The 14955-nt window shown below is 42.3% G+C and overlaps 1 protein-coding gene across 10 annotated transcripts in view; it reads left to right on the top strand.

Moving 5' to 3' along the window:
- RASA3 (RAS p21 protein activator 3) overlaps positions 1-14955 on the top strand; it is a 189435-nt gene that overhangs the window by 131084 nt on the left and 43396 nt on the right. For all 10 annotated transcript variants that reach the window (XM_072994575.2, XM_078391461.1, XM_020783990.3 and 7 more), the window contains one exon: positions 12318-12397. In XM_072994575.2, the coding sequence (XP_072850676.1) occupies positions 12318-12397 (80 nt within the window). The remainder of the gene's footprint in view (positions 1-12317; positions 12398-14955) is intronic.

The raw sequence follows: 14955 nt of genomic DNA, 5'->3' as shown, positions 1-14955 counted from the left end.
CTTTGCCCCATTAAAAATGTCTTTTTATGCAAGTTGTAGGGGGTGTCACAGGTTGCAAATCCAAAAAGCTTGGGAGCTAGGTTGGGAGCCACGGGGGTCTAAATCAATGACAGATGAATTTCACATGCATACATTCCATCCCTATCCCCACTCCTTGTTTAAACTTCATGCCAGGCAAACATGTTATGTGTTTCCCAGAAAAATAGATAGTAATGACGTTTATAGTCCATCCATTGAAAAGCCTAGTTGACTTTGTATGCTCCGTTCGCATATTAACCTTCCAAACACAATCCTGCCCATCAGATACATATACTGTAAATGAATGCCCCCCTTCTGCACATCACATTTTCTTTCGCCCTTTCTTAAAGGTTTCGTAGGCTACTAGTCTCCACAATTTCTGCTTTGTGAACTGCTTTTTTAAAAAATCAACAATTCTATTAAATAGCATAAATTTAATATTGCAGTGAAATAACTCAGGCTGTATACAAAACAAGTAGCTATCAAAATTAACTAGATAGTGCAGAGAAAGGGATACTTAGCCCAACCCTGCTGCTAGTGCAATTACTGCAGCACTAATAATGAGAACAGGACTAATAGCCAGGATATTTGGAGGTTGGGGGTGGGGAGACACTGAGCGGATGCATGATTTACCATTTTCTCCTTACCCACCTCTCCTGGCCTTTCTCTCTTGTGGTTGCTACTGTCAGTGTGTGTCCTTGGCAGGAAAGAAGAGGGTGTCAGCTGTGAACCACCTAGCCAGGAAAGAAGACCTCATTTCTAAGATCTCTTAGCTATAATTAGGCCAGGTTACTCTGTCTCTTTGGAGTGTAGAAATACTAGCACTGGTCATTAAGTCTGGGTTAGCTTTTTGTTTCTTTTATGCCATTAACACAGGCAAAAATGGGAGAAGCAACTCCCTCTGAAATTTTGTGCTGAGCTGTTCTTGCTCAGACCGAAAGCTCCCCTCACCTGTTAATAGTAGTTCTGTCTTGTCTCAGTCATTTTGTTGTTATATACACTATCTTTGCTGAATTGTTATCTTATTTAGATTTGTTGATAGTCTTTAGGAAGTGGGCTACAAAGCTGTTTGTGGTACAGAAGAAACAGGGCCAGCTCAAGGCTGTCTGACATGAAGCAGCCAATGGCATTTGCGCATAGAGCCAAATCCAGAGAACCTATTTTAGACTATGAGGCAAAATAAATAAACCAATCAACAAACAGAACTCTAAATATGAAAATACAATAACAAACTACTGTAAATAGCTAATGATTTACTGCTGCTCTGCATCATCCAGAATTTACTGCCTGGGGAAGCTACTTCACTACTTAATGACAGCAGGTCTGATAACAGTGAATGTCTTTGTGGCCATACTTGAATTGGTAAGATTACACCAAAATGTGGAAAGCTATAGCCAGTTTTTAAGATCCAGTTGAATCAAATGTATCCTGACTCTGCCGTTGGTGCCTAACGTGAAAGTAGTTAAAATAAGATTAATTCCCTAAGCAGCAATATAAAGGCCTTCGAAAGTAGTGCAATATATACCAAACTGCTGAAATAATTTGGCATAATGAATTATTGTTCCTTATGACTCCAAGGTGTGTTTAAGTTAACTACATAATTAAGGAGTCTTTGTTTCTAGTGTTCCTAATTTCCCTTATTTTCTTGAAATTGCAACCAATGTTTTTTAAATGTCTGTTTGGCTTTGTATCTGAAAGTGGTTGTCTCTGTGTGTGTGTGTGTCCTCTTTTTAAATTGCTGTTAAATTGGCTTCCTGTGTTGTTAAGATAGAAGAAAAAAGAGTTAAACCTAATTTTCAGTGAGAAAAAGGCATTTCTGACCCATAGAAATGTTTTACATTTACAGCAGGGAGGAGCCTTTGAATGAGTTCCCATCTCAGTTACCAGTATCGTTTATCCTGTGGCTACAGCTGGGTGTGGTGCCCTGATGGTAGTTTCTGTATTGGTGGCTCCTTAGAAGTGCAAACCTCAAAGCTTTCGTTGTTGCCATTCAGTTATGAGAAAGATTTATAGATAAACTCATATTTAAAATAGCTTCCTCTTGTGTTTTAAATAAGCATCTGCCTGAGAAGTTTTTGAAAAGCATTGTGAAGTGGACTTTGCTCAAAAGTTCTGAAGATGAGGAGGGAAGATTAACATATTTACATTTATCAGAAATGAAGGGAGGCAATTCATGTTGGCAAAGACAGACAAATGAGGTGTCAAACAATATAGTGCAAAACATGTAGATTTTATGACAGAAATATTGCCAGGATATCTACCAAATGAAGTAAATTTAGCAAAAAGGTAGAACAGATAAATGCATGCTGCAGTCTTTGGACTTAATTGCTGAGAAGCTATGGATTGATTACAAACATTTCTGCAACATGAGGTTTAAAGTTTGTCAGGCATAGGGAGTCTGTGGTCGAAGGTGCAGCTTGCTCATCGCTCTGCCCAGACACTGTATTCTACTTTCTTGATAAGTTTTCCCACTCTCAAATCTATGTCACACTGACAATAAGTCCTGTTGCAAGTGAGCTGCCTTTGTTCCTTTTTAAGGAGAAAGGTGAGATAAAAATATTTCAAATAATTTTTAATGTAATTTATAATCACATCACTAGCATGTGATTATAAATCACTGTTAGTGTTTCCACCACCCATCAGCTGGGTTTGCGTGGGATGTCCATTCTTCCCGACAGGAGAAGGTGATCCTCCTCTCTCAGCTCTGGACTGGGTTTGCTCACCTGGTAATTGAGGGGGGCTTGTTGCCTTCCACAGACATTGCTGGATGAGCAGGAGGCTCTACTCAGCTGGGACAGGGGGAGCACTTCTTTCCTCTATGCCCACCACCTGCCTCCACCCCAAGGGAAATGATGGATGAGCGAAGATGGTACAGCAAGAGGAGGCGGATGGAAAGCAAGAGAATAGGCAGGAAAATGAGTGTGTGAGTAAATGGATATCTACGATGGGGAGGAGGATGAGAGAGAAAAGGGTAGAGGGGTCAAGGGTCAAAGATGGGAGTAGAGCAGGGGGAATAGAAGGCAGGAAGGATTTGTAGGGCATAAGGAAGAGGAGAAAAGATTGGTTGAGTGATGGGGTGGAAAGGGAGGAAGATGGTGGGGGCTGAAAAGGAAGGGAAGGAAGGCTTGGCTTGGATGACTGGTGGCTGGAAATCAACTGTTTGGTGGACCACAGTGCTTTTCTTTTATATTTTTTATTCCTGCTATCTAGTATAGCACTGTATCGGATAGCAGGAATTTTTAAAAAAATAATGCCGGTGGGGTGTTCATATACTGTATGTGGAATTGATTCCAACGAATAAATTCCACATGTGCCTTAAAATAAATGAACCTCTGGTGGAGGAGCAGAAAAATGCACTGCGACTCAAAATAAAATGATCCTCTGTTACATGACTCCACGTGTACATGTATGTTATGTGTTCACCAAAATTTAAATTGTTTTTTTTAAAAAACAGAGGCTCATTCAACAGCAGTTTTTATTGTCAGTGGAACTGAGGCCTTAGGCATTTTCCCTTTGAAGTACTGCTAATAGATAGGAAAAGGAGATGATGAACCTTTGAATTTAGGTTTACTCCGTTTTGAACAAATAATGTCAGTTATTTAAGCAGTGCAATCACAGTGACTTGTCATTGGAAACCATGTTCATTCCTCTTCCAGCTTGCTCTATACAGTACATTCACACGTGATATATAAATTTTCCTGTTACGGGAGATGATAGTTTGCATTACTCATCCTGTAATTATATTGAACGATAAGAGTTTACATCTTCCTTAACAAACATCCAACAGACCCAACGTTTATTTTAGATTAAATTTATAAACCTCTTCCCACAGCTTATTGTTTTCCAAGAAACTCAGTGATGGTTTCCAGACAACACTTAAAAATTGATACCTAGGACTATTTCTTTGAGAAACAGCTTTCCAGGAGACATCTGGTGGAATAAGGGATTAATTTTCTCACTAGGGCAGGCCCCCAGCTGCATTCTAGCACAACTCAACTTCTGTACACCCTAGGTTGTATTTCTGCGATGCGCTTTGCATGCCAGCCAGTGTTTCTCAATGGGAAATAATTGTGTTTCCATTGCCATGCAGAAAGTGAGATTCTGGAAGCTGCCATCCCAAAAAACCCAACTCTCCCATTTTGTTTCTACAAAACACAAATGATATGAGTACTTTTATCATTACATCCTAAAGCCCAAACTACCTGTACAACTCCTTTATAAAGGTGGGCTTGGAGACTAGAATGTACAGTATGAACAGTTCATCTGTTTGTGGGAAGATACATACACCCTGCTTTCCCAATTTAAAAATTGACACACACCCCATCCTCCTTGGTTTTCATTGTCTCTTTCTAAGCCTTCAGATGCTGAAGCCTTCCATACGTACATTGAGCCATTCTTCCTGTTTTCCCCCACCCACCCATCCACCCACCCAACCTCTTCCATCTGCTGAAGGACAGAGTTGGTGTGTGCCACATGTTAGTTTCTGCATCCTCCGATTTTCAAAACTCTTGCACTAATTCCAGTTAACTGTTTCCTATCCTCCCAGTTCTTCCTGTTTCATATCTGAATATTGATTAGCCAGTTGTTAATTGGGATACTTCAAACAAGTGTTTATAATTGGCCTGGTCCCTGATGGGAACTGCATTACACTGGATCAAAGAACTATATTCCCTGAACAAAGGAGTCTCAGTTGACTAGAAGTACACTTGGTGACTGTTTCTGAGTCACATTCCTGTAGACCCCAGGCTATGTGTACATCTGAATCGCTATACCTCTTGAGAGAAACATAAGAAGTTGCTCGCAAAGAATACTGAAGTCCCATGACCTTGCCATGTGTTTAAGACACAGCACTTGAGAAAAGCTAACTAATATAAAACGTTAAACTTTTATGTTTTTCTTTCTTGTGTGCTTTTGGTTTAATATATTCTTTGGTTTTTTTCCCTATTCTGCTCACTGCCACCGGTTTCCAGAATCCCAGTCTCAGAGACCTGAAAACGTAGTATCTTTCTTGATTGTACACAGAGAAGAGTGGAATGAAGAATGGAACCCAGTTTTTGTGTAACTAAGGAAGATGCACATGGGGTTCTATCATTTCTGCTTTGGATTGTTGTAGATCTCCAACATTCCTTTCACTTAGTTCATAAATGAAATGGTTGGGTAGTGGCAATTATCTTACATGTTACAGAGTACTTACAGAGCAATAGCTTCTCTCCTATTTGGGCGGGATAAAAATGTAAATAGATAAAACAAATACAGTGGTGCCTCGCACAACGGGTGCCTCACACAACGATGAATTCACACAACGATGCCTTTTTCTGTTAAATTTGCCACCTCACACAGCGATGTTTCCTATGGGGGATTTTCACACAACGATGTCTCTTTTTTGTTCCTGTAAAAGTGTCTTACAATGTTTGGAAGCCGTTTTAAATGCTTGCAATGGTTAGCCCACCTCCTGAAACCTATGCAAACTGATTTTGGTGTTGTTCTGACACTTCGTTAATTTATGGTAATTTTTTGTTTTCTCCATTGAAAACCATTGAATGGTCTGTCTAATGGTTTCCAATGGAGAAAACAAAAAATCATCATAAATTAACGAAGTGTCAGAACAACACCAAAATCAGTTTGCATAGGTTTCAGGAGGTGGGCTAACCATTGCAAGCATTTAAAACAGCTTCCAAACATTGTAAGACACTTTTACAGGAGTGAAAAGGGAGATCAGGAAAGGGCTCTTTGATCTCCGTTTGCCTTTTAAAGCTCTTCCCCGATTTTTTGCTTAACGACGATCAAAACAGCTGATCGTCGGGTCTTCAAAATGGCCACCCGCTGCGTAAAATGGCTCCCCGCTATGTTTTGGGACAGATTCCTCGCTATACAGGGAGCAGAAAATGGCCGCCCTATGGAGGATCTTCGCTGGACGCTGAGGTATTTTGCCCATTGGAATGCATTGAACGGTTTTCAATGCATTTCATTGGGCTTTTTTATTTCGCTTGACGAGGATTTCGCTGGAATGGATTATCCTTGTCAAGCAAGGCACCACTGTATTCAGGAATTCAGAATCCTTGTAAACACATGAGGGGAGTGCCCTAATTTTGTCCCTTCCCTCATTAATTCCATTGCCATTTGCATGCAGAGGGAAATTTTCTGAAGGGGAAAGACCATGGATGTTTGCCATGTGATTTCATATCCTTAAAAACTGGGGGATGAAAATGCATGGAGAGCTATGGATATGGATCTTTGCTTGTTTCATTCTCACAGGCAAGAAGAAGAATTTTTTTAAAATTTCCATTCTGGTGGAGGTTCTGAATGTTTATATAAACTTTTTGCAATTTGGCCTTTTTTGTCAAAAAAAATTGCAGTGGGGCATTTTTGGTACATAAAATAAATTGCAAATGCAGAATATGTGTTATTGCTGATGATGAAAATGCTGGTGCTTGACTATTCATATTCAAACAGGCGTAAATGAAGTCTCACAACAGTTGACCACTTTTCAATAGAGTGTATCAAGACACCTTTTCTTGTTGAGAATATCTACTGTAGCTGGAACCAACCCTTGGACTATAAACAGCAATGAAAGGTGTAGGTTACCATACTCCCATTCCTGGTGCATTTACTGTACTGCGATTCTGAATATATTCCAAGTTAGTTCATTATAAAATGTCTTGTCATTCTGAGGTCTCTATGGAAATCTCTGTACCATACTTCTTTTCCTTAGTACTGGATTTTCAGGGGAAATCAATGTGACAACCCCAGACCTACTGGGATATGCCACACTTTCACTAAGCTGCCACCAACCATTCCCTGTAAGAAGTCACACAGACCAGGGATGGATTTTTAACAAACAAAGGAATAAGGTTTATTTAAAATAACACACAGGGAAAATAAAATGATCAAGTGAATAAGATACAGTAACGTGGATTAGTCTCATTAATACATACACCAGTTTGGTTCACTCAGAACACTTTTAAATAAAGCACAGACCCTGAACCTATCAGTTCTGGCTAACCATACAGACACCTGAACCTATCAGGTTGGTACTGACTGACACACAGTAGTACCCTGTCTGACACACAGACTCCCACTCAAGCTTCTTCTCTCAGCTCTTCTCCAGCTTCTTCTCTCCACACACGCTCCACATATATATACAGTACAGCCCCTCCTCCTGATGTCCCGCCTTCCACTCCCCATAGGATGGAACTTTCCCTCCAAACCCATGACAGACAGGTAACATCAGTGCTGTATGTAACACCTCCCCTCTTTATAAGTTGTTTTGTAGGGGGAAAGCTAAGGTGCTTTTCACCAAAAAAACAACCTGGATCCAAAACATACAAAAACAGTTATATAACAACATGCAATACCATACTTACTTATACTTACACTCCAAACATGTCAATTAGGCATTTAAACATTTACCATTTCCAATACATCAAGTTACCTTTATTCATACAAACCACGCATGTTTAATAAACAAATACATTTAACCTTTGGTCACCAAAATATATACATAGTCCATGTTTCTTTCGCCGTCTTCATTCTTCGGGTCTTCTTGACAAGGCGTCAGCAACACAGTTCACTGACCCTCTGACCACCTTCACTTCAAAGTCATAGTCTTGCAGGTTTAAAGCCCACCTCATAAGTTTACTATTGTGGGTTTTCATTGTCTTTAACCATTGCAATGGTGAATGGTCAGTGCACAGAATAAAATGTCTTCCCCAGATGTAAGGCTTGGCCTTCTGGATCGCGTAGACTATGGCCAGGCACTCCTTCTCCACGGTTGCCAAATGTCTCTCACCTTTCTGGAGTTTCCTACTCAGGTAGGACACTGGATGCTGGTCACCATTTTCATCCTCCTGGCAAAGAACTGCTCCTACCCCGCTGTTAGACGCATCAGTGTAGATGATGAACTCCCGGTCGAAGTCTGGAGCACGCAGCACTGGATAGTTGATGAGGGCCTCCTTCAACCTCTGGAACGCCTCCTCACAGTCGCTGGTCCACGGGATGCGGTCATCAGTCTTCTTCCGCGTCAGATCGGTCAGCGGAGTCGCTATCTCGCTAAACCTCGGGATGAACTTTCTGTAGTAGCCCACCAACCCAAGAAATGATTTGACTTTTTTCTTGGTGTTGGGTCTGGGCCAATCACGAACAGCTTCTATCTTGGCCTCTAGGGGTTTGATCACTCCTCCCCCTACTATGTGACCCAAGTCTTTTATTTCTGGGCTACCCAGCTGCAGTTTGTTCTCTTTGCAGGGCCTAGGCCAAAGCACTTCCTCCCCTGGGTTAAAGCGCCTCTCCCTGGCTTTCTGGTCATCCCAAGCTTTCTTTCTGACCTTTTGAGCTTGCAGGGTCTCTGCTGCTAGCTCTAGGTTTCTCTTTAGGCCATTCCTTAAAGAGTCTATATATGTCACAACATCTTGTGGGTCATCCTGGGTGATCTGCTCCCAATTCTGCTTGATTAAATCAAGTGGCCCTTTCACCCTTCTCCCAAACAAAAGTTCAAACGGACTGAACTGGCTTGTGGCACTGATCGATAAGCAAACAAAAGGGATTGCAGCTTCTGGTCCCAATTGTTTGGATTCTCTGCCAAGTAAGCCCTTATCATGCGCATCAGAGTCCCATTGAACTTCTCCGTTAACCCATTACTTTCAGGGTGATAGGCAGTGGTTTCCTTGTGCTTAATTCCACAGATTTGCCATAACCGTTTCATGAGCTTCGATGTAAACGATGCACCCAAATCTGTGATTATTTCTGAGGCAAATCCCATCCTGGACATATACCCCACCAAGGCATCTGCCACTGTGTTAGTTTCAATGTTAGTCAAGGGTATGGCTTCAGGGTACCTCATGGCATGGTCCACAATGGTGAGAATGAACCTGTTCCCCCTCTTTGTGGCCTTGGGCAAAGGTCCCACAATATCCACCCCTATGCATTTGAACGGAGTGTCAATCACAGGCAAAGGGCACAACTTTGCTTTGGTCCTGTCACGGTTATTCCCCTGCCTCTGACACACATCACATTGTTTACAGAACTCTTTGATCTGCTTTCCTATTTCAGGCCAGTAAAAATTCTGTGTGATTCTCTGCTGTGTTTTGTTCACCCCTAAGTGCGCAGCAAACATGTCAGAGTGCCCCCTTTGTAAGATCATGGGGCGATACTTTTCAGGTACCACTAGCTGACTTCTGATCCCATCTCCCCCTTTTGAGATATTCCTCAGGGTCTCCCTATATAAAATTCCCTTTTTCTCTCGAAATCTCACTGGGGTTTCAGGTGTTAGCTGGGCGTCTGTCACCTGTTCAAAACACTTTTGGAGAGTGGCGTCTGCCTTTTGCTCTTGGCCAAATCGGCTGTCTGTGGTTAAGGTTTCCACCACAGCCTCGGAACTCCCCTCTGCTTCCGTCTCGGGCTCATCAATACCCCCCTGAACTGTCCCCGTGGTGGCTTGTGAGCGTGTAATCACTAGCACCCGTTTCACATGTTCAGCCAGGTCATTTCCCACGAGCACGGCTGCTGGCAGAGTCGATGAAATCGCTAGCCGCCAAACTCCCTTCCAGCCTTGAAAGTTCACAGGTACCTCAGCTACTGGCAGCGAGATCACCTGTCCCTCAATCCCTGCCACCTTTATGCTCTCATTTGGGATTACATACTCCCTAGGAATAATATCTGGATGGCACAGGGTCACCTGGGAACAAGTATCCCTTAGCCCCCGATACTGATGGTCAAGTATTCCTACGTCCACTCCTGCGGTTTCAAACAACTGTGAATCTGTTCTCACTAGTAAGCAGCGCTTGACCTCCACAAGAGGACCATTTTCCTCAGCCTGATCAGCAGATGTAACTGTTCCAGATTGAGTAGCCATGGCAACAGGCTCCCTCAGTGACAAGGAGCTTTGCTCTTTCTGGACACAGAACACAGCTTTTGGCTTGGTTCCACTCGAATCATGAGGCACATTTCCTTTTAGCTGCTTTAATTTCTCACACTCTGAGATTAGATGGCCCTTTCCTTGACAGAAATAACATTTTCTGGTGTATTTTGAGTCTTTCTCATCTTGTTTTGGTTTTCCCTCCAAAATCTGAGGTCTTGGTTTCGTGTCTGAGGGCTTCCCTTCACCATGGGTCCCTCCCCCTTGCTGGTTTCTTCCTGGTCCCTGAGAGTACTTGCTGTAGGTTTCTTTGGGTTTACCTATCGATTTCCCCTCAGCACCTAAGGGCTTTCTTATTTGGGAAATAAAATCTGCGATCTCGGCCACCTCCGCCACAGATTTCGGTTTCCTTTCCCTCACCTGGAACTTCAGTTCCCCATGCAGGACTGAATAAAACTGTTCCAGCGCTATCAGGTCTTTAAGCTGCTGGTAGGTCTCTGTTCCCTCCTGAGATAGCCATTTCTCTAGCAGCCTCACCAGCTGGGCCCCCACTTGGGTAAAAGTCTGCTCTGGTTTCTTGGTGAGTGACCTGAATCTCTGCCTCAGCTGTTCCACATTTATCCCATGTCTGGCAAACACCAGTTTTTTAAACTCTGCAAAATCTTTTAACAGCTCCTCTGGCATCTCTGCATAGACTTCTGCCAGGCTGCCACTGATTAAAGATCGCATAATGGTCATCTTCTCAGTTTCCCTTACTGAGAAGTCCACAAACGCTCTTTCCACTAAGGAAAAGAACACCTCAGGGCAATCTCCCTTGTGGTACACAGGGAATTTCTTCAGGTCAGCTTTAGACAATTGGCCTCCCTCAGAATCCCTATTGTTATTATTGTTCTGATTCATCAGTTCCAATTTTCTTAACTCAAACGCCATTCTTTCTTTTTCCAGAGCAATTTTCTCTCTCTCCCTCTCCATTCTTTCTTCTCTTTCCATTTTCTCTATTTCAAATTGCCTTTGTTTCTCTCTTTCCCTTTCCTCCATTTTTTCTCTCTCTAATCTTTCCTCCATTTCAAATTGCCTCATCCTCAGTTCATGCTGTTGGGCTATGAGCATTTTCCTGAGTTCTGGGTTCTGTTCTCCCGTGCTGTCACCCTGCACTGAGCCAAATTCATCCTCAGAACCTTGGTCAACCTGGGGGTCTTTCACTTCACCCATTTCTGCCATTTGGCTTCGAGTCAAGGGCACAATCCCCCCCCCAGAACAGGCTGCTTTCAAAAGTCAAGCCTCAAAATAAAGCGACCACTTCTTTTTTTTTTCTCTTTTGCCTCAGAACCAGCCTTCTATAGATTGCTGCTGTTCTTCAGCACTAACTTGCAACTGTTGCCAGCCAGAGTCCACCCCCCTCTGCTAGGCCTCTCAGCAGACAAGCTAGATCACTGCTACTTCACACAGCTTTGCCTCAGCTTTTTTCCCACCAAAACCGGTTGCCTCAGAGCTCCCTAATCTAGTCCCCAGAGTTGGCACGTTCTTCCACTAGCGCACCTCCCCGTGAGGTACGCCTAGAAGATTACCTACGCGCCCTCAGATTGTCCCTGACTAGACCCCCCTTGCTCTGGGCACACTTGCCAAGGCTTTGCTGGACCACTGGACAACTGGACCAGTCGTATCCCACACGCTGGACACCAATCAATGTGACAACCCCAGACCTACTGGGATATGCCACACTTTCACTAAGCTGCCACCAACCATTCCCTGTAAGAAGTCACACAGACCAGGGATGGATTTTTAACAAACAAAGGAATAAGGTTTATTTAAAATAACACACAGGGAAAATAAAATGATCAAGTGAATAAGATACAGTAACGTGGCTTAGTCTCAATCATACATACACCAGTTTGGTTCACTCAGAACACTTTTAAATAAAGCACAGACCCTGAACCTATCAGTTCTGGCTAACCATACAGACACCTGAACCTATCAGGTTGGTACTGACTGACACACAGTAGTACCCTGTCTGACACACAGACTCCCACTCAAGCTTCTTCTCTCAGCTCTTCTCCAGCTTCTTCTCTCCACACACGCTCCACATATATATACAGTACAGCCCCTCCTCCTGATGTCCCGCCTTCCACTCCCCATAGGATGGAACTTTCCCTCCAAACCCATGACAGACAGGTAACATCAGTGCTGTATGTAACACTTACAATATAGCAAGTTGGGTACTATAGAATTAAATGTGCCTCCTTCACTTTTTATATTGGAAAATAGGATCTATGTTTGGTTAAAAATGTGTTTTCCAAAAACTTTGCAATATAATTGAAGTATAGTGGCATTATATATGTGAAACAAGTGCAGTTTATAATCTTGTTGAGCTTCCCTATATATAGTGACTGTATAATTCCTCTTAACTAATAAGATCCTTGTATCTTTAAATTTCTATCTGCACCAGGTTACTAGACCCTGCAGCTATAACAAGAAATCCCATTTTGAAATTGAAGATGTTGATGAAGTTGACAAGATGGAAATCAGGTGAATGTGTTTATAAAAACACACTTTCTTTCTCTCATCTCTCTCCCCCTCTATCCAGATAGTTCACATGCATTTTAAAGAAAATAAGAAGTTTTATCCAGAATAACTATCTGTCAGGTATAGTTGGATGTGGATTCCTACATTAAGCAGCGGGTTTGACTCAATGGCCTTATAGGACCCCTTCCAGCTCAATTATTCTGTGGTTCTGTTTTTCTAGCCATTGACATCCGCTGTGTCCTTGAAAGGTCACATATGTTCCCACGCCACTTTTCTTGCCTAGCAAAGAAAGAAAAGGTATTTGCTGATAGGTAAAGGGTAAAGGTAGAATACTTTTATCTCCTGGTGACTAATTTTCTATGCTTCTATATATTTTTTTCAACGAAGATGTTGTATATGTAACACATGCTTGGATATAATTTTTTAAACCATTGTAACCCAGAGAAGGGTTTAAGCCTGGCATCAGCATGTGGTATGATTGGGCAAAGTCCCAAAGAGCTCATCACAACTAGCCTCAAATCCTCCAGTGAATGAATGAAGGGTCCAAGACTGAGCGGTGAAACACTGGGCTGTTGAGTTGGAGCCAACTTAATTCCTTCCCTGTATATGTTGAATATGGGACCCAAGGTAGTGTCACTATTTGAGTGAACAAAGATGACTATAGCTGTAGCCGCTTCACATACGTGCTGCCCTATTAGTAGCATAAGTGAGGACAGGACTCACAAGGTTAAAATGCTGAGACCTTTGTATCAGCAGGGATGATTATGCCATCTGTCATCTCCTGTAGACTTCCCGTATGCTTAGTAGCAAATCTCATAGTAGGAGAGAGGAATAGACTTGCAAGCCAAAATTGTACTTCAGCATTTCCCCAAAAGATGGCCTATGATAGTGGTGGCGAACCTATGGCACACGTGTCACAGCTGGCACGTGAAGCCCTTTCTTCTGGCACACGGCAAACCTTTTGAAGTGGCTGCAGCTGGGATTCCCCCTTTCTCTTCCTGTTCTGGGTCCTTTAACTTCCTGTCTGTCCCCATGATTCCCCCTTTAACTTCCTGTCTGTCCCCATGACTCCCCTTTTAACTTCCTGTCCATCCCCATGATTCCCCCTGAAATTGCCACTTCCTGTTCTGGTTCTGGTCTTCTGGGTGGCACGGCAGCCACTGGTTTCTTCCCCACCCTATCATTTTGGGCACTCAAGCCGAAAAAGGTTTGCCTCCGCTGGCCTATGACTCTCCAAGTAAATGTGAAATACAAGTGGAAGGGACAGGATTGCAGTTTGAGATTGATAAACTAATTGTCAAGGAATACCTTATTACTGCAAACAAGTCCAAATTTCCAGGGCTCAATGAACCACATTTGTTTGTTCATTTAAAATATTTTTATCCTTTCTCATTCGAAGGACCTAAGGCAGGTAAGAGTATTGTAGCAACTGGCTAAAGAACTCTCAGAACCACTGTGTATTTGTTTCTTGAAATCATGGAGAATGGATGAAATGCCAGGTGACTGGTGAAGGGCTAATGTTGACCCTTTCTTTAAAAAAGAGGAACCTAGGAACAACATTCAACCTGATATCAGTCCTAGGGAAAATTCTACAGCAGATTATAAAGCGGTCATTCTGCATGTACCTTGAAAACAATGCAGTAATAACCAGAAGTCAGCATCGATTCGTCAAGAACAAATCCTGTCAGACTAATCTGATCTCATATTTTGATTGTGTAACCTCTCTGGTAGATAGTGGAAATGCTGTAGATATAACATACCTTGACTTCAGCAAAGCTTTTGACAAAGTGTCCCATGATATTCTAATTAGCAAGCTAAGTGTGGGCTAGATAGAACAGCTATCAGGTGGATACGCAGTTGGTTACAGAATCATACTGACAGAGTAATTATCAATGGCTCCATGTCAAACTGAGAGGAGGTAACAAGTGGGTTACTACAATTTAGGTCATGGTCTTCAACATGTTTATTAATGACTTGGATGAGGAAGTGCAGGAAATGCTAATCAAATTTGTGAATGACACAAAATTAGGTGCAATAGGCAATACCTGGGAAGACAAAACAAAATTTGAAAAAGATCCTGATAGGTGCAAGCACTGGGCTAAAAAAACAAGAGACTGAAATTTAACAGGGATAAGTACAAAGTTATACTCCTAGGGGGAATGGAACAGGGAAATTTTTATTGTCTCAAAATGGCCGCTGCATGGCCACAGCTGATGACATCATCCAAGTGGTGTAGCATAGCTCAGCCAGCAGGATTTTAGCCTTTATAACATAGTCATGTAAAGTCAACATATATCAAAGTCGCTTGGATTATAGTTTAGCCAGTAACGATAGTTATGATGCAGAATAGTTTTTATTAGAACGTGAGAACTGATATTAGATGCAAGTGCCACTTATGGAACACCTTTTGCAACATCCTTTCCTTGTTTTGAGTCCTCAGGTATGGTTAGATCACATTTCCATTATTCCCAGACAGCATAGCCGTTGGTAATAACTTGTGGGAGATGCAGTCCAGGAACAAGGCTGCTTTGCTGAATTCTCTCTGCTCTGAAATAATTGTT

The sequence above is a fragment of the Pogona vitticeps genome, chromosome 3 (assembly GCF_051106095.1).
Source record: "Pogona vitticeps strain Pit_001003342236 chromosome 3, PviZW2.1, whole genome shotgun sequence".
In the NCBI taxonomy this organism is placed as follows: Eukaryota; Metazoa; Chordata; class Lepidosauria; order Squamata; family Agamidae; genus Pogona; species Pogona vitticeps.
Note: the sequence above shows the minus strand (reverse complement) of the source record. Positions and strands in the feature narration are given on the sequence as shown.